The sequence below is a fragment of the Poecilia formosa genome, unplaced genomic scaffold, assembly GCF_000485575.1.
Source record: "Poecilia formosa unplaced genomic scaffold, Poecilia_formosa-5.1.2 Scaffold33, whole genome shotgun sequence".
NCBI classification, from domain to species: domain Eukaryota; kingdom Metazoa; phylum Chordata; class Actinopteri; order Cyprinodontiformes; family Poeciliidae; genus Poecilia; species Poecilia formosa.
In genome coordinates this window covers 420,847-447,956 of record NW_006799972.1, presented here as the reverse complement: position 1 = coordinate 447,956, position 27,110 = coordinate 420,847, and the positions used below count along the sequence as shown (strand labels likewise).

General features: G+C 38.0%; 1 protein-coding gene across 6 annotated transcripts; it reads right to left on the bottom strand.

Annotated features, from left to right (window-relative positions):
* fam120b (family with sequence similarity 120 member B) lies at positions 1 to 27,110 on the bottom strand. Of its 6 annotated transcripts, none has more exons than XM_016670385.1 (15): positions 26,836 to 27,110; positions 21,509 to 21,640; positions 20,690 to 20,880; positions 20,484 to 20,617; positions 20,251 to 20,373; positions 19,872 to 20,063; positions 19,238 to 19,499; positions 18,948 to 19,131; positions 18,704 to 18,805; positions 18,400 to 18,572; positions 14,261 to 14,353; positions 7,876 to 8,082; positions 6,760 to 6,886; positions 646 to 925; positions 1 to 569 (listed from the first exon to the last, which is right to left on the bottom strand). In XM_016670385.1, the coding sequence occupies exons 2-15, from the start codon at positions 21,636 to 21,638 to the stop codon at positions 545 to 547; spliced, it is 2,223 nt and encodes a 740-aa protein (XP_016525871.1). In that variant the 5' UTR covers positions 21,639 to 21,640; positions 26,836 to 27,110; the 3' UTR covers positions 1 to 544. The 6 variants fall into 6 exon arrangements, with proteins under 6 accessions (XP_016525871.1, XP_007549847.1, XP_016525870.1 ...); XM_007549785.2 differs by lacking the exon at positions 26,836 to 27,110 and adding an exon at positions 21,969 to 22,059; XM_016670384.1 differs by lacking the exon at positions 26,836 to 27,110 and adding an exon at positions 21,880 to 21,968.

The window sequence follows — 27,110 nt, the reverse complement described above, 5'->3', positions numbered from 1 at the left end:
TAAAATTTGGCATGTTGTCATTTATTTTCAGAGTATGTACAAGTAATTTGTTTCTGTTGGCATTAAAGACACTTTTGTTTGGCCAAATATCAGCTGTGGTGGATTTGATATCTGACACCAGCATTATGTTTCCTCTAAACCCCATTACTGTAGGAAGGATTATTTCCCTGAATACACAGATTTTCCTTTTGTAAAAGATAAGAGACAGAGCCAAACTCTGAGTAAAACCGTAGACCTGTGTGCTAAAGCTTTATTTTTATTAGTTCTTTGTCTTGTTTAAATGTTTTTGTCCTTAAATGTAAAAGGTTTTGCTGGTATAAAGTAGATTTCTTTTAAACATACCATGGCACCATCACCATTGTGTTTCCTGTTTAGGCTCCGTTTCTCTTCCTGCTCCATCCTTTAGACAAACATTCCCAACGGATCATCCTCTAATCAGTTTGTTCAGAGGAATTTGATCCACTCCTCCTTTTCATCACGTCTTTTTTTTATCAAGTCCTTCTCTTTGATCCTTAGTTCCTCTCTCTTCAAGCTTCAGTAATATTCAAGGAGCAGGAGGGTGTTGCCATCTGAGACGAGACGAAAGAAGAAATCGTTTTTTAAAAAGGACAATCTGTTGGTATTTCTGAGCTGGACGGTTCCTACCTGGGAGCCAGCTGGTATCTCCCTCTGTTGTGATGCAGCCGACCTCGGTTCTGTTTCGGAGGCCGGTTCCGGTTCAGGGGTCGACCTTCGTAGGAGTTGGAGAGATGTGAATGGAAACTTTGACCTCCCCCTCTGTGATCTGCTCTCCACTGCGGCGTTTCTGGGTTTTCATAGCCGCTTTGTTCTCCACACGCCGCCTCTCTTTGCCTCCATGTTTGTCCATGTTGAAGGTCTCTTCTGGTCTCTCCTGTCCAGCCCTGATCAGCTGCTGAAGGGAAACCTGAGAGTGAGAGGAAGACAGATGGTGAAAACAACAACAAAACTTTAGAAAAACAGAGGAAATGGAAGATTTGACGCTGTGAAATGAGGGATTGCTGAATCTGCAGCTGCATTTCCATTATGCTGCATTCACACCGAAAACGTTTCAACTTCCTCGCTGATCCTCTCCCAAGTCAGGTCCTTTCTAGTCCTGTCTCTGTAGTCGTAGCTCGATTGGTCGTAGATTACAGGACGAGAGCAAACACTGGAATTAGTTTATCCTCCACAGCTTTATTTCTGAGATCACGTCGGAAAATGCACCTCTACGTGCCGGTTGACGCTTCGCGTCGAGCGGCGAAAGTTCAGATATTCTAAGTCCAGCGTTGGACGTGTCAAATGCTCCAAACGGTTCAAACTGCGAAACGCGCTGCACATCGCCTTCACATAGACTTAGAATGTAAACCAGACGCCCTATTAAAAAAAAAAGACAATTTCTAAACTTTTGGGATCATTAGTTGACTTCTATTTTGTTGGCCAAATGTTTTCCCGTCTTGACTTGTGTATCTGAACTTTTGCTGCTCAGAATGCATTTGGTGTGAACGCAGCATAAGAAATGTGCACAAAACTGTATTGGTATTCAGCTAATGTCAAAAAATACACAATTTCACAGTTGTACTGTTTCCATTGTATAAAAGAAAATGCAGATAAAATCACACATGAATAAGTTTGTTCACGCGATAAGTCATTAAAAACAAAACTGACTCAAAAAATTTGACTTTAAAGACGAGGAAAAAGTTCTTCACTGCAAAAACACAAAATCTTACCAAGTATTGTTGGTTTAGTTTCTAGTGCAAATATCTTAGTGCCTTAAAATAAGACAAAACTAACTTACAGGAACTTTTCAGCAAGACAAAGGAGCTTCCTTTAAGTCCAGGGTGTCCAAACTGTGGTCCGGGGGCCATCTGTGGCCCCTGAAATGATTGTAATCAGCTCCTGACCACAAGTCAAGACGGGAAAACATTTGGCCAACAAAACAGAAATCAACTAATGATCCCAAAAGTTTAGAAATTTAGAAATTGACTATATAAAGTCACTAAAGACAATTTGTCTCAATTTCTTTAGTTGATATCTGCCATAATGACGAGAAAGTTGCACATTTTCCTTTCTTTCTCACTAAAGTAGAGGATTGGGTACATTTCCTAGAAATAAAGACGCAGCCTGCTGACGTCCAGATAAGATAATTCAATTAACATGTGAATCCAACACTGTTATTAAATCTATCAGCCTGGCTTCGTTAAATATTTCAATCCAGGTTTGAGACTTAATTTGTCCTTTAAGTTCTTATTTACTCATTGTTTTGTGTAGTCTGTCATAAAGTATGAATAATTTTGCAAGGCATGTTTGGAAAATACTAAAATATGAAGCTAATGTAACAAAGAAATTATATTTTCTCCTTAGCTTGTTATTGACATCATAACCTGACTCCTACGCATATCTGCCTTGCATTTAAAGTTAAACTGGGTGGAAGAAAAAAGCTGCAGGGTTTGTTTTTTAACAAAGGCAAATCAGGCAGCTGTGTGTGATTTTATTACAAACTACAGAAAATAGAAAACATCCAAGTCCAGGTTTAGACTTTATCAAAAGAGATGTGGTCTACTAAACTGAATGGGGCCACAATATAAAGTCTTAGTGTGAAGTGAGTAAAAAAAGCACAAGTACAGATGCCAAGTGCTGGTGAAAGGCATGTTAGGCCACAACCACACAAGATTTTTTTGGCTCTGCTTTGTTGACTATTTTATCTTCTAAAACCTGTCGAGGAGATTGGATCTGGGAGGATTAAGATTATTGTCATTAGAGGAAGATGGCAGCTCTCCGGTCATATTTTATGTTCTGCAAATTTAGCGTCTGTTTCCCTTTAGGACGTGGGAGAGCAGCTATTCTGGACTCAATGTCGGAGCGTGATTGCGAGGGCAGACAGGCAGAGGAGATATTCGCTGAGGAGACTAAACATCAGGCCCGATTCCAAACAAAAACCAAGCCGGGCTTCTCAATGATACCACATAGCGCCACCACTACTCTCTCACACACACACTTCATCTCCCCACAGTTCTGTAGTAATGATTGGTGTCTGTGTCCAACAGAAATGAAACTCAGAGACATGAGGAGTGTATATCATTCATCTATGAAACCAGAAACATCCTCGTGAGACCCACAACGGGTTGCCGTGGGCAAAAAGCCCACGGTCCGGTGCAAATCCAAGAGTCGGCGCCAACATGGCACCCAAAGGTGAAGGTTGGAAATGTTACGGTTCGGAGCTGCAGCTGCATTGTGATGCTAAAAATCAGCATGCAACCTGAAGGCGAGGAGGTGAATTAGGATTTAAAGAAAAAAGAAAAGCATGAAACTGAAAGGACAAAGAGCGAAGGAGTGAAGGAGAGGGGAGCCGCGGAGGGGAAGGGGAGAGACAGACGTGAGGAGTCTGTAATCAGTTCGTCTTGTTGTGTGTCTTAAAATAGAGCTCTCCCAGCCTATAAACAGAAACCTGCTATTACTGCTGCCCTGACAAAGCAAGCCACCACCAAGCCGCGCACAGCACCGAGTGTGTGTGCGTGTGTGTGTGTGTGTGTGTGTGTGTGTGTGTGTGTGTGTCCACACACAAACAGAAATATGCATTACGACCACAGGACACATGGACTTCATTACAGCACGGCCCTCTGGGTAATGTGGTTCTGTTAAAAGAACTACAACTATAGATCAATTGTCAGATCAGTTAGAGCGTAAAACATAAAGCTTATGATTTTAAAAAAAATGAAGTGAGGAAGAAAACAACTCTTAAATTTTGACTTTTCTTTAAATAAATTCTGTATTCTTCTAGATTTCATCATGTAGGTATAATAAACTATCAGCCTAGACAAAACGCTACATCTTTTCTCGAAATATTAAAACATTAAGTTGATGTTTTTCTGACTCTCCATGCTGCTGTATTGTTGTTTATATAAAACCTTTTACATTAAACTTCCAAATGAGAAAAATAACAGATAATAAAATATGATGTGTCTATAGGTCAAAACTACTTTTGAGAAAATAATAAAATACAATCTACTTTCAAGCTATAATGAAGTATGTTGAAAGAAAACAACTTAATTGGGGCACAGTGGAGAAACTTTAAACTGCTGCTGCAGCAGTTACTCAGCATGTTGTTGCTAGGTAACCAAAGAGTGAGTGAGTTGCTAGGTAACCAGAGAGTGAGAGAGTGAGTTGATTCCACCAACTTTGCTCAGCTCACCGAGGTATCAATGAGTGCTGTGTTATTACAAAGATAATGTTTTTCTTTATTATCTTTATTTGTAAAGTTAATAAACAGGCATTTTGCCTTTTTTCAGTTTAAAAAGAACTTAATGGTTGATCAACCCTCCATCAATCTGTGGATGGTTGATGCTTTGTTATTTGTGGTTCAGCAGATTGATATTTGGGAGAAGAGGTAGACAATATTTAATATAAAATATAAGATTTTCTTTTACAAAAGACTTTTGTTTGTGTTAACATGTGACATTTATTTTAAACTGTAAATTAATTAAATAAACACACAAAAAAAGACTGAAATAAAAAGGATTGCATATAAGTGTAAATATATAAATGGAAACACGCTCTGAATCCAGACGTTAATGTAAATGCTTGCAGATTCGTTACAAAATTACCTTTTGGTCATAAAACTCAAAAATAAAACTTCTTCTGAACTTCATTTTTTTTTAAATCATAAGCTTTATGTTTTACGCTCTAACTGATCTGACAATTGATCTATAGTTGTAGTTCTCTTTTAATCCCCTTAATACAGCTCTGGAAGCAATTAAGAGATCACTTAAAATAATCAGTTTCTCTGATTTTACTCCATATGCTGGAGTAAAATGAACTTTGTTCTTTTATTCCATGAACTACTGACAACATGTCTCTGAAATTCAAAGCAAAAATTGTGTACTTATTTGCAGAAAATGAGAAACGGCCAAAATTACAAAAAGATGCAGTGCTTTCAGAGCTAAAATAATGCAAAGAAAAGAAGTTCATCTTCATTTAGAAACAACAACACTAATGTTTTAACTCAGGAAGAGTTCAGGAATCTTTATTTGGTGGAATAACCAGGAGGTTTTCAGCGCAGTGGGCTCTTAATTTTCCAGAGCTGAATTTTAAGAGAAAGAAACTCCATCCTTACTTTCACTCAGCAAAAAGAGCTTATATTGTTATTTAACTCTCTTTTAAAAATTATTATAATTGCCTTGCTTCAATTTATTGGGCTTAAGTGTTATTGTATGTTTTAGTTTTAGTTTATTACTTTAATGAGTTGAGATTTGTCCGTATAACCTGCGAATAAAATGTTACATTTTCTGTTTATTCTTAAAAAATATCTGAAAGCATCTAGATAAATACACTTAGAAATCATCTCCTTTTAATTGTAGTTTTAAAAAGAGAAGCTTAAAACTCCAACTTCAGCCTCTGAACTGAATATGAACAGCTTTCACAGCGATTCTTCTGTTCAGTATCTGAGCTTGTTTATCCTGCTGCAGTAGAAAGTTACTAAACAAGAAACAGACTGGAAAAGCAGGTTTGACGACGAGGGTCCCATGGCTCAACGAGGACACTGAGGTTTTCTGGAATGCATTTGAGCCACAGGATCCTAAAAACAGCAGAACGATTCTTAGGTTTTGTCCTTTCTGACCCTCGAGGAAGGTTTCAAGATCAAACATCTCTTCCAAAGAGTTCAGGCTCAGATGCCGGCATAATTACACCAAACAAAAGGCAATAGAGAAAAAACATCCACAGCAAGAATGAAAAATAAAAAGTATTTCTTTATTCTAAAGGGACGTGAGCAAAATTAGAGGTGATCATTAAAAAACATATTCAGAACTTCTGATATTTCTATTTTCATTTAATCAGCTCTGGATTTGTAAGTCTTATAGATTCAGACACATTTCAAGTAGTTTTATTTATAAATGTATTTTTTGTGTTGATAAAATGTTTTTCTTTAAGACAGAAACATGTAGCTGCATATTTAATACCTTCTTACAACACGTTTATAGAAAAACAATCAAAACATCATTTTTACAGAATATACAGGAGTATCCAAATGAAATAAAAAAGTTATTTTGATTGTTATAGTGTACATATAGTGATATTATAAAAATAATCTACTCTGGTTTCTTCAGACACATTATTCTGCACATTTACTCCATATTTAGAAATACAACAATAAGTTTTTTTTGTTGTTCTTTTTTAGACTTTTTAAAAATCTCTTATACGTTATAAAACTATGAATGCAATATTTTTCATAAATCTTTTGTGCAAATTTACCGGTCATATATTTTGTATTTTAAACATAACTTGTGCATTACTTGTGAAATTTCATCAATTTTAAGTTTAGGAACAATGGATTTGTTGGATCTTTGTATCATTTCTGATTATGATTCTATTAGCTTTCTGTCAAAATGAAAATATGAATAAACGCTTTACAAGCATTTCCCCCAAACGTCTACATAATTGGCCCAACAAGGAACAATCAGTGATTCGTATAAAATCACCGACGCTTCGTCATTCAGAGAGTCTTCCACTTTATATAATAACCCAGTTGTCTCTGATATGTTTGTCTTTAAATTACTGATGTGTGGTTTCCAGTTTATGTTTTCATCAGGAGTAAAACACAGGAATGTAATCTCACTCCAAAAATTCTGGGGTCTTTTTCCTGATTTGGAAAACAAAAACTTAATTGAGGACCAAAACGCTGATTTATGCATCATGCTGAATCAACATCTCCTTTATCAAAAGTTGTGTATTAACAGGAAATAAATGGTGAGTCTGCAGCCTCACCTGAAGCTTTTGAGCGTCGAAGGTTTTTCTGTGTTTCTCTGGGTCTCGACTGCAGGACTCTCCCTCTCTGCCTGCAGGTTTCCAGAAGTTTCTCCTTCAGCTGAACAAACTGAGAAAGGCAGAACATCTAGAAAGAAACAGATTTATTTAGAATTTATACCAACATAAGGCCACACTTAATTCACAGGGTTTATACACTTTTCCCACAATGAAATTCAAGTATTTTTCAAGCATTTTGAAAGTAAGTACACTTCTACAGCACCAAATGAAGTAAAAAACAGTTTCAATTCGCTACTATATTTTATTAATTACTGTTATGAATAAAGTATTCTGGTAGTATTCTGCATTCTACAGCAGGATATAAGTTAAACTAAATATAACAAACCTGATTGGTCCAAGAACAAAACACTAACAGAAAGTCCAACAATGTCAGTAGTTACGTGCTAAATAAAAATCAAACTTTATGTTCACTACACAGATCAATAAGTCATTAGGAACAATAAATATTCATCACATTAAAAAATCCTAACAAATCATGTTAGTATAAATGACCTTCCTGTTCAAATTAAATGCTTAAAGCTCAATATACAAAGAAAGTTAAATAGAAAAACAATTAAAAAATGTTCTTGCTAACTTTTCTGTCATTTAGCAAATAGAAATAATTTTGCTGGTTCTAACTAATATAAAACAAGAAATTTTAGTCTGATTTAACTCCAGACAGTGAAATAAAAAGTGTGCTTTTATTATTTTTAAATATCTGGTTTCAACTGCACTGTAAAAACAAATGTCTCCAATTTAAATTGGAGACATTTTTCAGAGACTTTCTTTACAGTGTGTAAATTTAGGCTTTTAATTAAACATGGGATTGCAATTTAATAAAAATATGTGCTGCCTGAATATCAAGCATCTTCAAGGACTTCATATTAAAATAAACCACTTTCCAAACTTTGAAAAAGCTTAATTAAAATGCAAGCATTTTCAAGGATCTCACTGAACTCAACATCTAAAACGTCACGTTTCACACATTTCAAACAGTCAGCATGTTAAATGTGGATGAATCCTCTTCCCCTCTCTCTCATTGCTGACCGAATCAGGCTCTCTCACGTCTGCACTCACATCTCCGTCCAGCAACTCAGACTTCTCCGCGCCGCCGTGTGCCAGCAGGTACTTGGAGTGGAACAGCCGACCGTCAAAGCCCTGCCAAGGCATCAGAGCGGCGCTGGGCAGCGCACAGCCGCTGGCATTGTTGGCTCCCAGCAGGTGGCTCAGTCCTCGGACGTAGAGCGATCCCAGCTGCACGGCTCGACTCGAAAGGACAGGCAGCTGAGAACAGAGAAAGTTATCTGGTTTTCATTTCGCATTGCCTCCACCACATTTCTTTATTTTTTTTATATTTGATTTACTAACAGATGCAAGAGTTAGGAAGCATAAAAATATGAAACAGAACATTGGTGATCAAAGTCGTGCTTGCATGCTCTGAAGGCATTCTGTTTTCAAGTAATTTATTTTTTTAGCACCAATATATGGGACTCATTTGGTATCCAAGAAGTGAAAACTCTTCAAGAATGTATGTTGGGCCCCTTAATAACAATTAGGATTATAGTGCCTTTCACAGACATATAGATCACATCACAAGTCAATTCAACAAAAGCAAATACACAAATTTATTAACAAATAGATAATAGATCTGATAGAATATTTAATACTAAATATGTAGAATATTCACTGAACCACAGCATTCTGGTAGATATAGAGACTTTATATGCTTAACCCTCCTTGGTGAGCTAAGCAAAGTTGGCGGAATAAACTAACTCACTGCACTCTTTGGTTGCCTAGCAACTCACTCACTCACTCATTCACTCACCCTTTGGTTACCTAGCAACCACATGTTGAGTAACTGCCGCAGCAGCAGTTTAAAGTTTCTCCTTCGAGCCTCTTAACTACTTAAAGACAAAAACACAACAGCATAAATTGAAAACTGGATAAAACAGTAAAAGTCACGTCAACTAGTTTGACAGTATTTCAGATATTTAAAACAACAAAACTAATCAATAATCATCAAAATGAAATGCTTATTTTTTTATACATTTTTAGCTATATCGTCTAGCTTTATCTTAGCTTGACTTTATTAGAATTATTTACTCCTAAATTTCACCTTCTGTTATCATAATTTTAGGGCTGCAACTAAAGATTATTTTAGTAACTGATTATTCTGACGTTTAATCAGATTAAGAAATTGGCACATTCTAAAGATTTTTCATCGAAACACTTAACATTTTTGCCTCATAAATGCTTCAAAATAAAAATAAAAAACAACAGTTTGGAGTGAAAACTGTGGCAAAACAAAGAAGGTCATGTTACCAGTTTGGCATTATTTCAGATATTTAAAACAAAAGACTAATCAATAATTACCGATGTCAACAAGTATCGATATTGACTGATACGAAATGCTGATATTGTGATATGTTTTTCAGATATATCGTCCATCTCTAATAACAATAAAATATAAACTATAAATAAATAAATAAATATTCTAATCAATAAATAACATTTTAGGAGGAAGTTTTTCTAACAAGCTGATGCAACAGACTGCAAAGCAACTTGTTTCAAGAAATCACAAAACTGCTCTTACTATCGGAGCTAAATATCGCTGAATGCAATGGAACAACTGCCTCATTGCAAAAACGATCCATTTCCTCTGAACATGTTGAATAATGAACCACTGCAGAGACTACAGGAACTAAACAATGGGTAATCTTCTCTGGCAATTTATCCTTCACGCCTTTTTTGTGTTCAAGACAAATTAATGAACAAGAGACCACCTAGGAAGCCTTTGAACGTGATTGTATAACCCAAACTGTGTGGAAAGAAGGTGGTTTTCTGGTTGTGTGGTCAGGTATTTAATGTGTTTCGCTTCATACTGCATTATCACTTCATGGATGAGTTAGTTCGGAGTATTTGTCAGTTTGTTTATCAGCTGTGCTCTGGTGGTGGAGCCATTTTTCCAGGACAGTAATTTACTCTGAGTCAGTCTACGTCTCCCTGTTTTTAAAAAGATGGTTAAGTTTTGTTACTTTGATTGAGGATAACCTATGAGTAGTCAAATTTCTGCTATCTAAACAATGTGAGACACGGTTAGTTCATGTTTATTATTTCCTCCTTCTGTTTATTTATTCTTTACTCCATTAGCGTTATGTTTTGCCTGCCTGTTTTCTGCTCCCTGTGTTTCCCTTCTTGTGTCGTAAGTTCTTGTTTAATTATTCTTTCATTAAAACTTCAACATCAACTCACCGCATCTGTTTGTCTGCTTGTGAGGCATGTGGTTGTGTTTTGCTACAAAATACTAGATTTTCCTTTTACTTTGGGGGTTCTCACAACAGTGTTAGCACCAGTAATGAGTTGTTTTCATCCATGTTTTTATTTTTTGTTAGGAGTCAAAGTTTGCAGAAAAAACTTAACCCGCATGGTGGCAGAGCTAATCAGTACAAAGGTGTATTCAATCGTGTAGATATAAAAAAAGGATTAAAGGAGTAAATTTCTGCCAAAAGAACTGACATTTTCTAGAAAAAAAAAACCTTCAAAATTTCTGAGCTCCAAATCAGGAATTTGCTAGTAAAAAACTCAGAAAGTTTTTGTTTAATTTATGGAGTTTTCTGGGAAAAAAAACTTGTAAATTCTGAATTTGAAAAGTCAAAAATTTGCAAGAAAACAACTTGGAAATTTTTAGGTTAATTTCAGGAATTTTCTAGAATAAACAAACTCAGAAATGTCCATGTTTTTTCCAGAAAATTTCTGAGATTTATCTCAAAATTTTTGCTTTGTTTTGGCACAAATGCACTTCTTTTTTTTCCTGTCTACAATTGCCCTAATACGCCACAATAAATCGGCTTTGGCAACATCAACTGTACAACCTTATCTGCTTCCCTGACATAAAGTAGCCAATTACGTCCAGCTCAAGCCGCCCTCTTCACTGCTGCACTGCTCTGTTAGCCGTCAGATAGCAAGGACAAATCCGTCCAGTTATCTGTCTACCTACTTCCTGAAGAGTTGGAATTATCAAGCAAAGATAAGGTCAAGATAACAAGACGGTCCAAGAATGTGAGCGCCCTGACCAAATTTTACTTTTATCCAGAAGTACAACCATGACGGCAAATAGCATGTTAAGCTACGTCAAAGAGAAACACATCAGTATCAAAATTGAGTGATTTTAATACTATATCTTAAAAACTCCAGGCACTGTGGTGGTCTAAGAATGAGTCAAGGAATCTGTACTCTCAACAGGAGTACATGTGATGCTACATTTGTGTATACAGACAACACACAAGACGCTCAGGGATTTCCAGCTGTGAAAAAATTCAACATCCACATTAAAACACCTTTCAAATCTACAATCTTTTACCACAACATTGCAGTTTTTGATAAAACTAACTTTCATCCGACCAGATATTTTTTTTCTGATGGCTTCTGTTTAGAGTTTGTAGCTCACGCACTAAATGAAAAAATGAAAACACTGAATGAAGACCTCTGCTCAGAGTACCTATGACTGGAACAAACTTCCAGAAAACTACAAAACAGCTGAAACTGAGTTCCTTTAAATCAAGACTAAGACCTCACATGTTTAGAACTGCTTTTGAACCATAATAAATGAAACACTGACCAAAATATTTGATATTTGGTGATGGCACACATCAAAATCAGTTGTTAACTGTATGGTAATTTTGTGATTTTATTATGTAAAGCACCTTGAACCGCCGTGCTGCTCAAATGCGCTTCACAAATAAACCTGACTGACTGATTGAATGTCTTAGAATAGTAACTTCTCCCAAATTCTCCAATTTGGACAGCTGTCTACTGCATCTAACACACTGACTGCTCATTAGTACTCCACAGAACCCCTCATAAATAAAAAAACACACTTATATGTACTGTGGAAAAAGAAAAAGTGAAACTGGAGGAGACAATAAAGGCTAAGAGCTGAAAACATGCAGACGGTAAAGACAGTGGTCGGTAACAACAGGCAGATGTTCCCCCAGTGTGTGTGTGTGTGTGTGTGTGTGTGCGTGTGCGTGTCTGCTCTCACCTGTCCTCTGGCAAACAGCCCTGATAACAGTGATTACATGTACACACACACACAGCCCTGCCTGCCACCTGCTTCCAGTCAAACACAGCTTCATCTTCTGAAAACAATGGATCACTGAGCTGAGACACAAAGGGCCCAAAGGGGAACACAAACACACTGACACCAACACAGAGGGGGAAAAAAGAGACGCAGAGAAACATGAAGAGAAACAGAAAAAGGAGAAAGTGGTCGGATGCTTAGAGTAGGAGAACATGAGAACACACAAAGGCCAGAGACAAAGACTGAAATGTGTCTGTCTGTGTGTGTGTGTCCAGTGGGGCGGAGTGTGTATGGTGTAAATAGCTCCATGTGGTGAGCGTCAGCCAGGACAGGCGGCCTACTGTCGCCAGCGTAGCCTCCCTGTCACACACACCAAAATCACAGTCCCAAGGGGAGGAATGCAACGAAAACCTACCTACACTGAAAACCTACCTCCTTCTCACACACACACCCACACACACACACACACACACACACACACGCAGTAAGTTAATAAACCACCAGTTTGTTAGAAACTGTCTTTTGTGTCAGACTGCAGTGTGGTGCATTTAGTTAAAAATCAGTGAGTTAAAGCCCCTCTTCAGTTCCTCCTCACCGTCGCATTCAAATCAACACCCAGCCCTAATTATTGTGTGGAGAACAGACGAGCTGCAAAAAATACAAATTACTTGACGTGAGTACAGTAATTAAGCTGTAAAAATAAATGGGGCTACAAAAAAAAAAAAGGAAAAAAGGGAGGAAACGCTGCGGTTGTTTTCCCAGAGAGTGAAAACGCTCATCTGCAGGAAACTGATGGATCTCACCGTCAGATTAACTAAACTACCTGAAAACTGAAATTAATTATAAAGTTATAGAGTATTATCACACCTGACAGATAAAAAAGCTTCTTTACTTTCATATGAAATATATTCGATACTACAAGACTATCAATGGATATGTTTAAACACATTTAGATTAACCAGTCAATTTTTAACCGGACTGTTGAAAGTTTAAGACATTAACCAAATAATTGTTTTCTATAGATTGGAGAATTAGTTTACTTACCAAAACTTCAAATTCTAAAATTGAAGAACAGAAGAAAAAAAAAACTGAATTTAGGAAAAGTAAAATAATTTCTTACGGTAGAGCTGGACGTTATGGCTGAAAAAAGTATCACGATAAGTGTTTTATATCAATAATTATTGATTAATTTTTTTGTTTTAACTATCTGAAACACTCCCAAACTGCAACCCGTCATGTTTGATCCAGTTTTATTTCTAAGCAGTTATGAGGCTCAGTGGCGAAACCTTAAACTGCTGCAACAGAACTTACTTAGCAGGATGTTGCTAGGTAACCAAAGAAGAGTGAGTGAGTTGCTAGGTAACCAAAGAAGAGTGAGTTAGTTGCTAGGTAACCAAAGAATAGTGAGTGAGTTGCTAGGTAACCAAAGAATAGTGAGTGAGTTGCTAGGTAACCAAAGAGTGAGTTAGTTGGTCATAGAACTTTACTGTGAAAAATGAAAACAGCTCACAAACACACAGCTGTAGGAATAAAGATCCATTTTTGTTATTTTATTTATCCTTGGTTGTTCTGGACTTTTCAACATGAGGTCTGACAACCGCCAGCCAAGATTGTTATCCAAAAGAAATTGTGAAAAAAGAAATTAAAGCATACAAGAGAAAATCTGAAAATGCATAACATAATTATAATCTAGTTCCCAGTGCAAATATGCTTGAAATAAGACAAAACGAACTTACAAATAGCTTTTCAGCAATATATATTAGCCTGTTTTAAGTCAATAATTCCTTAATATTCATGAAAAAGTACTTGCTCTACTGGAAGATTATTTCCCTTAAAATACGGAAAATGTATGAATAATAATCTACCAATGGAGCTAGCACTTTTTCATCAATATTAAGGAATTATTGACTTAAACTATGCTTCTATATTTGGCTGAAAATGTATTTGCAAGTTAGTTTTGTCTTATTTCAAGTGTACAAAGATATTTGCACTGGGAACTAGACCAAAGTTGTTTGTAAGATTTTGTGTTTTTGCAGTGTGGTGCCCATCCCCAGCCCTCTTAAAACTTTCCCATAATTCAAAATACTACCAGAGCAGTTTATTTACGCATTTTCCTCCTGCTTTTTTTAAAAGTTGTTCCACGATTTCTAGGAAAGTCAGCACTTTTCTTGCCGTCTTCTCTCCTTTTTTCCTAAACTTTCTAATAATGGAAGCGCTTTCCAAGTTGTGTTTACCACAAGTCGACTTGTTTACTGTAAATTCAAGCATGCATTGTCTTTTTGGCCGCATAAAGCCCAACAGAGTTTATCACAACAAACGAGAGAGGAAAAATCAGGATCTTTTTTTTTAAGTGATGTTGATGATAATCCGTGTGTGACTGACCTGGATCTGCCGAAGCTCCAGGGGCGACTTCAGCCTCAGACACACGGCCTGACTCAGGTACGCATCCACGTCCTCCTCAGACAAAGCCTCTACCTGACACGCAAACAAAAAAATAAACACAAAAATAAAACAACACACCACACACAGAGAGAGAGGAAAATATATGGTTTGCAAATTCAATCACATCCAAGTGTGGGTGCGTTTGTTTGGTCTGCTTGCTGCGCAACAATTCAACAGAGAAAGAAACAATGCTGACAGCAGAAACAAAGCTGCCCGGTTGTGTGAGCAAAACAAACAAACCCCGAAGTTATTTAAATAGAGCAGTGAGAGGGGAATGTGAATGCAGCACAGATCAGACAACGGCCACTATTGTGTGTCAGGCCGTCGGCTCATCTCTGATTATCTACTCGTCTAATGGTCTGTTTGACAAGCTGCTCTCATGTCTGTCTGTTGCTCCTTCATCCATTTAAATCAGCGGCTGCCAGTCACCGTCTGGCTGTGGGACTGAAATCAGCGTGTCTGGAAAACGGCCCGTCGGTCGCTCAGCTGTCCATTCAACACGCCAACCTCAAGTATTTAATGTTAATACGACTCCATAAACTGCAATTCAACCTCCATAAAAGAGAAGGATTTATGTTTAAATTACTTAAAATGTGATTTTGGTGTGAAGAAGCTTAAAAAGGACATTAATTCGGTTAACGGGAAACCGAATTAAAACTTTGATTTTATCAAACCTCTCAGTCTAAAGTGACATTTAAATTTGCTTGAGTTACCTGTAGCTTATTATTAAGTTACACATTTAAAAGTTTGGCTCATGATATGCATGCTGACAAGAAAATCCGACTTTAATCTGCCGATAAAACTCTAAATTTTCTCTTTTGACAGAGACGTTGCAAAAGCAAAGGACATGGATTAGCATTCAGGACATGTTACCGTGGAATATTGTCTCTGCTGCCTGGATACCGAGTTTCTGATAGGCTTGTCATGATAACAAATACTGAAGGACAACAAATTGCCCCAGAGGTTATAGCAAAAAACAATTATATTCTTGTTTTGAGACTCTTTCCAAGTAATATAATAGTAATAGCATAAATATGAAAGTACGGCCTCTCAAATATCAATAAGCTCTAATTTCTAACAAACATTTAACACCTGAAATGGAAGACGATTAAAATATCCAAAATAAATTAACAAAACAACAGAATCAATGAAAGAATGAATACTTAAGTCTCTGTAAATAAAACTGCTAGTTGAGGCCAAAACTCCAGACCGAAGACTTTTGTCACCCAGTTTTTGGTAGAAAAAGAAAAACCAATCATACAAATGGAAATTACTGACCTCATTTTAATTTATGTCATTAGTTGATTTATTGCTTATTGAGACTTGACTGTTATAGGCCAACAGTTTTCAGTCAGAGGCCTCATCAGATTCACTGCAACACTGACTGCTACTGGAGATCCTTCCTGTCTGCAGCATCACCAAATACAGCTCTGGAAACTAAGAGCCCACCGCATCTGAGCCCCACTGAAAACCTCCTGGTTATTCCACCAAATACTGACCTCTGACCTCTTCCTGAGGTAAAACATTCATATTGTTGTTTCTAAATCAACTTGTTTTATTTGCATAATTTGAGGTCTGAAAGCTCTGCATCTTTTTTATTTTGACCTTTTCTTATTTTCTGCAAATAAAAGCTACATTTTTGCTTGGCGTTTCAGAGACATGTTGTCAGAAGTTCACAGAATAAAAGAACAAAGTTCATTTAACCAAACATAAACCTGTAAAGAGAAACTGATCATTTTAAATGGTCTCTTCATTTTTTCCAGAGCTGTGTGTCTGAATATGAGTTATGATGACATATAATTTCCTTTTGGGATAAATAGTTTTAAACTGAATTTAATTGAACACATAAACTAAACTCAATATTAAATGGTATATATGTTAACTGATAAACTACAGTGGTTTATTTAAAACCTCATACATGAGAGACATAACTATGTCCCTCATCCCTCATATTTTTGGACTAACAAAGCATCAAACTGCTTTCTAATTTTTGTTTTGCTTCTTTGTCATGATGCACGCACGTTAATCTAGGTGGTTTGATCCCTCAGATAACCAGATGATGTCGTTGCAGGCTCAAAAAACATAAAGTCTTCAACTTTCACATATTCTGAATTTGTTTAAAACTTACGGCCAATTTGATATTAGATATTCAAAGCCTTCTGATGCTCTGAAAACTTGCTGTTGACGCAAGAGCAGAAGTTACAAAGACCAGTGTCTGCAGCTTAACTCCGGACTCTGTGGGTGATAAAAGCGGCGCTCAGCCAATAGCAGCACAACACAACCCTTCGTGTCAACAAGCAGTGTTTAATTTCACATCACATGCTGACAAAAGAGCAGAATAATTGTTGTGTATGTCAGTGATGTGAATCCCAAATCCAAAGCCAACTTGTCTGTTTACATGTCACCAAATAAATTTGGTCTTTCATTTACTGTTTACATAAATCAGCAGGTGTAGCCTTACCACCCATTCATTACCAGCAGAATGTATTCTTTGGAGGCTACGCCAAACATGCAAACCTGACCACGGAAACCCACAACAGACGTATTAATCAAGGTGGAGACGTAAGCACTTAGAAGTGCCGTTCAATCACAATGTCTCTGTGTTTTATGTAAGTGAACAAATCATGAATTATGATGGGAGTGCAATACAACTTACCTGAGCTGCTATTGGTATTTTACGTTACAGAACAACACATGGCGGCACAGGATTGAGAAGAAAATGATACACGGGTCTCAACTTTTTCCAATTAAAAATCTTAAAAGTGTGGCAGGGATTTGTGTCCAACCCCTCCCTGGACAGTAGTTTGGTATATTTGCTGGACTCTTCCCATTTCCAGCTGCTACATTGAGCAGTTCTCTGTGAAACGTTCAAAGAATATTGTTTTCATAACTGAACAAGACATTTAAATTTCTCCACTTTATTTCTGACTGTTCTTTTGTGTTCCTCGGTCTGAATGACACAGTTTATTCTCTAATGTTCTCCAACTTACCTCTTTGCTGCATTTCTACTGAGATCAACAGGTGAACTGTATTCACTGCCGTGGAGTATTGAGAGTACTCAGTTGAACTGGACTTTATTTAGAGGTACCAGAGTAAAGTGGGTTGAATGACTCAATACTTCTCTGTGTTTTGTTTGAAAAACCTTTTTAAATCATGTATCCGTTCCCTTACACTTAGTTGTGCTCTATTATGTGTTGGTCTGCCTCATGAAATCCCAATAAAGTACAAAAAATGTGAAAAGGTTATGAATATTCTTACAAAGCAGCTTAATGAAAGTATTGTAGTTGCCATTGATTAATGATTAATGTGACTTAGACAAAGAATCAGAGAATACATCTGACAAGCTTCACTGATTTTCTCTACTATTAAAAAAAGTTACAGGAGACCTATTATGCAAAATTAACATTTTGGATGTTTTTATATTTCCATTTTGGTTTCTACTTGCTTCTAAAAACAGACCAAGTGCTTAAAAAAACACCCAGCTGTTTATTGGCAATAAGTTAATGTTTTTTAGTGTCTGATGAACCTCCAGACTGTTTCGTTATATTCGACAGGAACTGCACCGTTACCTAGAAACCTCAGCCGAACCCAGCCCGTCAACTAACAACCCAAGATGAGCTCCAGCGCATTTGGTCAGCTGGTTTTACAGCTATATGCGCTGCATAACGGCTACTGGAAAAGACAAGTGTTTTGCTGTTGACTTAGCATCCAGAAAACACTTGCTGCATTCTTGCTGGTTGTGCAGGAGGCTCCACTTCTGCTTTTCAAATATGTGCGGTTGTATAATTGTGCATGTGTTTGCAGTCATTTTCACATGTCAGTGTAAACATTGAGCTGGGGGCGGTGGGTCGCCATCAGTGACTTTTTTGGATTTAAAGTGACAAGAGACCCTAAAACAACTCAAAATAGGCAGAACCGAGCAGACTCAAATATCATTATCTCAGAATAATTTTGTGCACAAAATGTAACAAATATGTTCTGTGTCACCCACTGACTGAAGCTAACCTACTCAGGGAAGCGAAATAAGTCCTCTTTAAGATAAACAGAACAAAATCATCGGTGAAGCAAGACGGCGGTACCTGAAGGACGATGTATGTGACGAGACAAAGAGCCGCCAGGAGAGAGTCTCCAATCTCTCCATGCAAGTCAGAATAGTGAAGGCAGTCAAAGACAGTAAGGAAGGCTGCAAGGCGAAGAGCAGAAACCTCAGGACCAGAGCTAAACCATAACAGGTCCAGACTGGGTTGACCACCTACAAATTAAGACAGAAGAGAACACAAGATGAGATAGACGCAACACACCATTTAAAAGATAACAGATGTTTTTGTTTTTAGGCCGTTTTCAGACAGTCGTTCCCAGTAAATTAGCAGGAGCGAAGCGTACATGGGATGTTAATGGGGACGGGATGGACCGTGTCAGCTTCTTTCAGAGGGTTTCCAGGGAAGACGAACCATTCCCTGATGGCTGGAGCATCCACAGAGCTGCCTAAGAACACGCAGAAAATTACACGTCTCACCCAAATTTACTGTTTGGTGACATCAAACCATTTTTCTCCAGAAGCAGCTTCAGTGTCTTCGGCATATTTTTATGAATCCACTTAAACCTTTATGCGTTTTTGCTTTCGTACCATCTTTTCCGAGCAACAGCAGCAAACCATAGACGCGCTGTCTGCACGGCTTGTAGACGAAGGCCTGAGGCAGCAAATCCTCGTCCTCTTCGTCCTCCAGAGAGTTACTGCATTCGGTGACTCCAGCGCACACAACACTGTAAACCATGAAACCCTCCGCCGCTACATGTTTCTCTCTACATGCCTGCGGAAAACCACACAGCAAAAATATTTAGCTCTTCTGGTATTCAGTATGTTACAAGCTGCAGGGAGATTTACAGCTAAGACGCACATTATGAATCATAACATACCTTTAAAATCTCAGGACTAACGTATTTCTCAAAGGCAGAGGGTGGAACAGAAATGTCAACCAGTTCATAATCTTTGTGTCCAGGAAGTAAGTAGGAGCAGATTCCCTTCTTTAGCAGCTCCCTTTGGGAAGATGCTACATTCAGGGAATGTGGGACAAGTCCAGTTTCCTCTGGAGAAGCAGACAAAGAGCTCACAAACTGGGCTACAGCCAGGACTACCTCACCCTGAGGAGGACCACAATACGGCGCTGGATTTGTTCTCCTGGGAACGACAAAGATCTTAGCATCTTTTTCAAACATCACCAACAAACTGAGAACCAGTTATCACTCAGTTATCAGTTGAGTGATAACTGGAAACTTATCACTCAACTGGAAACTGTTATCACTCAACTGTTTCCAGAAAATCAAAGTGAATGCAAAGCTTCCTACGTTTGTTAAGTGTAAATTACCAGAGGTAGCTAGTAAGTGGTTACATTTACTTGAGTAATTTTTTGGGAAAAAAAATACTTTTAGAAGTATTTTTACTAGACAGTATGAATAAAAATAACTTTAAACCACACTGTACTGGAGTTATTTGGGTTGAAATTGAATACAGACATTTTTTCACAGTACATTACAGGTTTGCGACTGATACCTGTATGCTGCCACAGCACTGCTCCTGATGTGCTGCATGAGCTCCTCTGAAACCACATCATTACCCAGCAGACAGGCCAGCAGAGGCAGCTGGGTCACGCTCAGCCCAATGTTTCTGCAGAGCCTCTGCCGGTCATACATGACCGTCGTTAGGCCATTTATTCGCAGCTTTGCCACGGACAAGTAGGGGGCACTTAAGAGATGAGATAAAACTACGTGTTCAGATCAGTTTGTCCACGTTCTCCATCACTTATTATCATCTTCGTATAAGATCAACATGTAGTCCAACACAGCAATTTAGGCTGCACCTGCCATTTTGCAGCCATTACAACGCACTTTTAAAATCCAGCTACACCAATGTAATCATTTTTTTTACAAACCTGTCATATATGATGAAGTCTGTGTCTTGTCCCAGAATCCCCATGCTGCCATGGCAGTGAGCATAGCTGGCAATTTCATAGTCCGCCTCTCTCACTGAGCAGAACACGTCCTGACCCAGTGACCTGCAGACCAAACTGCAGCTGATCAAACTTCATCCAACAAAACTCTGTATCCTCTGTCTTTAAGAATTAAATTAAAAAGCTGCATCATCTTCAGTCAGGGAAACGCTAACCTGAGAGCAAAAGGAGTGAATGTTGCCAGAGCGGATGGCAGACAGGAGAGCTGTTGACCCGGCTGTTCTCCATGTTGCTTAATGTGGTTGAATATTTTTATAATATCCTTGTTCACCCTGAGTCGCCTTTTCACCTATGAAAACACAAGCAGGACATGTTTGCTGTGCCTAATAAACAGAGCAAATAAATCTGTGTCTCTCCTCACCCACTCTGGTCTCTTCTGCTCTTCCACCACTCCATCGAAGAAAAAAACCAATTTGATGCCTGCAGAGGTAAAAGTCTCCACCCATTGCTTCAGAACCTCCATGTACTCCATCCACTGGCCTCCACACACCCAGTTCATACATGAGTACCAGTGGCAGAGGCAGGACATGCCGTCAACAACCAGTGTGGGACCTGCACAACGACGAAACAGGAAAATGAAACAACGTGCAAAAACAAAGCAAAGTCCAGCAGGAAAGAAATGTTTAGCTGGATAAGTGCATGATTTGGAAAAACATGCATTCAGTAATAATGGTTAACATTATAATAAATCGCTATCGAAACATCAGACGTCAATTTTTTCTTCTTTATTTGAAAGTAAATATCAAAAATAGTGTGAGCCAGAAAAAGCCTTACCAGTGGTTAAATAATTAATTCCCATGCTTCCATGCATAAGCAGCATTTTTTATTATTTTTGTTGGAATTGTTCTTATTTGTTTCTACAAACAAGTCAAAGGATGGTGGATGTAAAATGGGATTTTTGACAAAATAATGTTACTCTCAGTGACAGACGAATTTAAAACCTGGCATATCTCACTGAGATTTGCATTACATGGAAATAAACTAAAACAAGTAACAAACAGAAGAGAAAGCATCCATCTTAACAGTATCTAAAGGTCATGTTTTGAAGAAATATTTAAAAAGTAGACTTGACACAAGTCCAGAGAGATGCATCACCCCTCACAGTTTTTATTAGTGAAAATAAGGTCAACATCGTTTCAGCATTATGGTACAAAGCCACAGTGAAACAGAGAAACTCAGCTGGTGATGTTAGAGGAGCCGCTCTGTTGGTTTTTGGTGACATGCTGTCTGGCCATCTCTCTCAGGTTCACTGTCACACACGCCTCTGGACAGCATCGCTCCACGAAGCTCTGCAGACCTTTTACACCCATTTCTGCAGAGCGCAAACAAACACATCCATAAAGTAGATAAATAAATATGTCCTCTGAATAAGACGAAACTTTACTGAATAGCGTTAAAATTACATTATTGTTGCTGATATGTTATTTCGATCAAGGATTTGAATCCGAAGCATGCGTTATCTCTGCTGCTGCTGCTGCGGTCACAACAGACAGTAGGGCAGTTTCCTTACATAAAAATACGGATATTTTTATTTTTACCCAGTCACATAACTGTTCACAGCTGCGTGTCGCGTCTTTACAACACTTAAGAGTCTGCGAGGAATATTTAATGATCTGCTGTCGCCAACAGCTTAAACTTACTATGAAACCTCTGGGTGATTATCAGGGGTGGGGAGTGTTTGTCGGTGCGCTGTTTACATGACGAAAATTCAAATTACTTCCGGTGGTGTGCGCGTGACGTCATCGCGTTCCAATCCAAGGCGCAGAACGAATCTGCAGTTTCAAATCAAAACGTAGGTACGTTTCTGGAAAGGTTTAGATTTATTTATTTGTATAATGTGTTCGAATATAAAATATTTTCTTGAAAAGTATCTGCATTCATTAAAAAAAATACTTTTTTTAATCTCAGAGGCAAAGTAAATGTTCTTGTAAGTCATATTATGCAGTTTTCTTCAAAGATTTACTGGAGATGTGGCTCCTGTAGGTAACTGTATTACAGGGATTCTGAAGAAGCCTCTCACTGAGGACAATCTGTTGTTGTCTCATAAAGAGCACATGGTTCTAATTTTTATTTTACACAATAAAGAGTTGCTAAGTTGGTGTTGTTAAGTCCCTGGGTCTCATAATGCTACCCCAACAAATAAGAGATTACATTCTCCATAAAAGACTTACAGAAGATTTGCTGAATCTTCATCAAACACTGAAGGACTCTACTCTGTCTCTTCTTGTAGATGTCCTTACTGTTGCAGCTCTAGTCCAGCCCGTTGTCACGGTTTACGGGTATTTACAATCCTGCTCCTTTTCTCCCAAAAATGGAAATAGTACTTGACCTAAACTAACAGATTTGGAATGTAAATAAAAGCACATTCTGGCATTTATATGTTCTAAATCAGGGATCTGAATCACCAGTCCTTGACTGCAAATAACTTGCAACTCTTGAAAACTACAAACAAAGGCTGAAAGTACTTCCATGGCATTTGTGCCATGTTATAAGTGAAATAATCTGCCAATGGAACTAGTTCATTTTCATCAGAATTAATGAATTAATAGCTTAAAACAAGCTCCTATTTCTGGCTGAAACATTACTTCTAAGTTTACACAAGAAGCTAGACCAAAAATACTTAGTAAGATTTTGTGTTTTTGCAGTGCAATAGTCATTTTTAAGACTATTTATGTTTTTTTCACAGACAAAAAATGAAATCATCCTGCAGAAATTCAAGTTTAAATAACACTACAATAGATTAACATATATACAGCTCTGGAAGAAAATCAAGAGACCTCTTAAAATGATCAGTTTCTCTGATTTTACTCTTTATAGGCATATGTTTGAGTAAAATGAACATTGTTCTTTTCTATAAACTAGTGACAACATGTCTCTGAAAATCCAAGCCAAAGTTTGGTTTTTATTTGCAGAGAATGGGAAATGGTCAAAATAACAGAAAGATGCAGCACTTTCAGACCTCAAATAATGCAAAGAAAACAAGAAATATTCATTTACAGACAACAATACTAACGTTTTAACTCAGGAAGAGTTCAGAAATCAATATTTGGTGGGATAACCAGGAGTTTTTCAGTGTTGTTCAGTGCAGTGGACTCTGAAATATTTCTCTGTCGTCTCCAATGGCCCACTAAACTGTTGGGCCAAACTGGAGAATAACTCCTTTACATTAAATAAAGTCTACTGTATAAATCCTAAATGTTAGTGGAAGTTTTTAGTCATTTCTTGCACTGAATTTCAATGTTCAATGTTTAAGAGCACATATTTGTGAAATAATATGTCCAAAACAGAGGGTTAATGAATATGCAGGCTTTTAGAAAACGTAACCGAGGTTGCCGGTGCTCGAGTTCTACCGTAATTACAAATACACTTTCTAAAAGTGTCATGAATGAGAATGAACCATTGTAGTTTTGTGGGTTCAGTCAGACCTCATAATACCTCTCCAGGCAAGAGTAAGTAAGGGTCTAATTGCACTCAAAGAGAATGGGAGGGGGTGGTCCTCCTCTCTGGAGTCACAAGCTATTAGGTCTACCTTCCCAACACAAAGCAACCCCATCCCGTCCGTTCTATTGTCTGCTCCGAGCAATAATAAGGAAGGGAACATATGCTGGCAGTCAGTCCAGCTGTCAGCATCTGTTGTTTCTCAGCCAGATGCTCCATGGGCTGAGTGGACAATCCTCCCAAACAACCAGTATTCTTCTCAAACACTTTATCCAAGGAAGGAGGAGCAGCGTTGTAAATTTTAGTCACAAACGAGAGAGAGAGGAAGCAGCAAGACTCCTCCTCCTCTCAGTTTTAAGATTGGAAGTTTGGGTGAAACTGAATTGAAACGTTTTATTCATTTATAAGGCAAGAAGACAAATAAATTTGCATTACATTTTTTATTGAAATAATATAACATTAGAGAACAAATGCATTCTTAATTTTGTTTAAAAAAGTAGACCAGAGCTAGGCAGACATTTCTATTTAAAATATGAGAGCAAGTCCATTTTTCAGTTTAATATCGTAAAATGTGATAAATCTGCAGTATGTAACTTTTATAAATTTTTTTAACGTTTGTTGTAACCGCCAATTTGTCGCGACATGTTGGTATGAAACAGATAATCTGTGAAAATAGGTTTTCCTGTAACTGTAACCTGTTTCTCCACTTCCAGCACATTTAGCAGCCAATACATGAGGATGATTGACAGCAGTAAGACCCTCCTTCCTGCTGTGTTTGGTTGGGATCAGTGCATTTCATCAGACGGCAACAGCAGCTCAGGGAGAGATTGATCTTTTCACAGGTTATCCGTCTCAAACTGTCACAACATGCTGACAGTTTTACAAATATGTAAAAACCACATTCTTTATAAAAGTTACTGCAGCTTTAATGTTGAGTCTTATCAAAACTCCGGCCTATAAATAAACACCTGCTTGTAAAACACGTGCTTGCTCCAGTAAACTGAACACCTGCTTTTGCACACATCTGCATGCATACATTCATACTCAACCCCCCACAAAGTGCTACACAGTGGCCAGTCCAGAGTGGGGCTTAAACTCCATAATCCTGCATCTCATTCTCATTTCTCATAGTTTGGGTCTGCTGCCTATTCACGTTAGATCTTTTCAGCTTCCTCCTCCTCCTACACTTGCTCTTCTTTCTCCTCTTCGATGGCATCCCCTTTGATTCCCGTCTCCTTGCAGCCCCCCACCCCCACTCCTCTCCCGTCCTGACCAAAGCTTGACTCGGGGGTAACAGAGGCAGATGTTCTAGGAGCACACGACTGCCCTCAGCCCCGCTGAAGGCCCCCACCCACCCCCAGCACCTCCCATTTGTACTGGATCAGCAGTTAACCCCCGGAAAGAATTGGCCATACAAGCACGCACACACTCGCACAAAGAGCGCTGCTGCCCAAATCTGTAAGAGCTCAACAGTTGTCCGATTGAATGAGCAGCACACACAGATACGCAGTCACACACACCAAGCCCTGTCCAGATCCCCTCAGGTCTCCTGATAGCAGGAACACTGGGGGTCGGGCCTGGTGTCAGCGTCCAGGGTCCAGCGTCTCTGCGGGCAGCTGGCCCGGCTAATCCAGCTGCTGGAGACCGCTGCTTCTCAAGCTAAAGGCCAAGGACTCCTGGAGAGCGGCGGGTCAGGCATCTCCAGGGGCAGCTTCTCTGTGATTTGTTCATAATCCAGGGAACACAGATTTGTCTGGTTGTTTCTAGTTCATACCAAGTATCAAACTTCACAGTGCAACTGATCCGTTAGATCAGTGGCGTCTGATTGAAAAGGGCCATTTGTGGCAAAATGTGTTGCTAAAACTTCCTATTAAACTGTTAAAATATTACAAAATTCGTACACTTTAAATAAAAACTAATTTACAAAAAACTTTTCAGCAAGAAATATGAGTTTGTTTTAAGTAAGTAATTCCTTAATCTTGATGAAAAAGTACTAGTTATGACTGAAATAATCTACCAGTGGAACAAACCATCTTAACTTATAATATATGTTTGTTACTGGTTTCTCGATTGGTGACTATATGATGTATTTATGACTTTATTTTTGTGTTTTAATGACGTGAAGCATTTTGAACTTCCTTGTTGCTGAGATGCTATACAAACAAACTTGATTGATTAATATAAGTTATAGTCTGATGCCAGTGTTAAATAATTGTCCTCTATCTCTCCATCTATCTCTGTGCAGCATCCAGTCAATTTTGAAAAGGCCGGAACTGATGGTTAAATGAAGATTTATTAAGGCCATCAACCACTGTAAGAGCTAGACAAGAACAAATAAAAATTGTTACATCTGTACAATTTATTCATTAATGCAAGCAATAACTTAATTTTCATAAACATTTGAAATTACTCAAATAAACTTAAATATTCCCAATATTCCCTTATTGACTGAAGCTAAAATTTGAAGTTGCTTTTTATTCGTTTTTTCTGTTTTAATTTATTGCAGTTACAAGGTGTGTTCTGTTACCATAGCTACCTTAACAAGGAAGTTACCAAAATAAAAGCATTGACCCTGTGTATCTACATCACTTAATCAATCGAGGCGCCATGATGAACATCGGAAGTGAGGGACAAGAATATTGAACAGAGCGACTTTAGTTGTTTTCCAAAGTTGTTTTTGTCAGTTTATTCATGGTTTCTACTTGTTCGACTCGAGCTAATTTGTCTGTGAACGTAACACACCTGGTTGAGGTTCAAAGACGGCGGTATTTACAAAACGGCTAGCTTGGAAACCAACCCACTCCCTCCTGACATGTTGATCAAATTACAGACTTTGCATGAATTCACACCACATGATTTATGTCACTATGTCATAAACAGCGTTTCCCCCTTACACAGGAGCAACCTAAAAACGTACAAAAGACGCTATGCTAATTTCCGTATGCTAGGCTACATGACGGTGCGGCATTATGGTTCCTAATGGCTATATCGTACTTTCTCCATAACACCATGTTTGATATCTTTATAATTATACTTGCATATAAAGTATATTAACGTTAATCTTCTTACCTAGTAAAAAGTGTTTGCTGTAAATCCGCGGTTACGTCCAGGGCTGACAGTCATTCTGTTTGACGGCTGCTATCCGCCGCCGTATCTTTGCTCATTAAAAGTTATAAAATAAAAACAAGTTTTGGTTTGCGTCCTTGTCTGTTTGTGCAGCCGACAAAAATACCCTGTCACCATCTTTAAAGTGAAATCAACTAAATCAAAGCAATATTTTGCCACCAGATGTCTGTTTGTTGACAGGACTTAAAGGAGCGCATTGGTTGCTTTGACGTCCATCA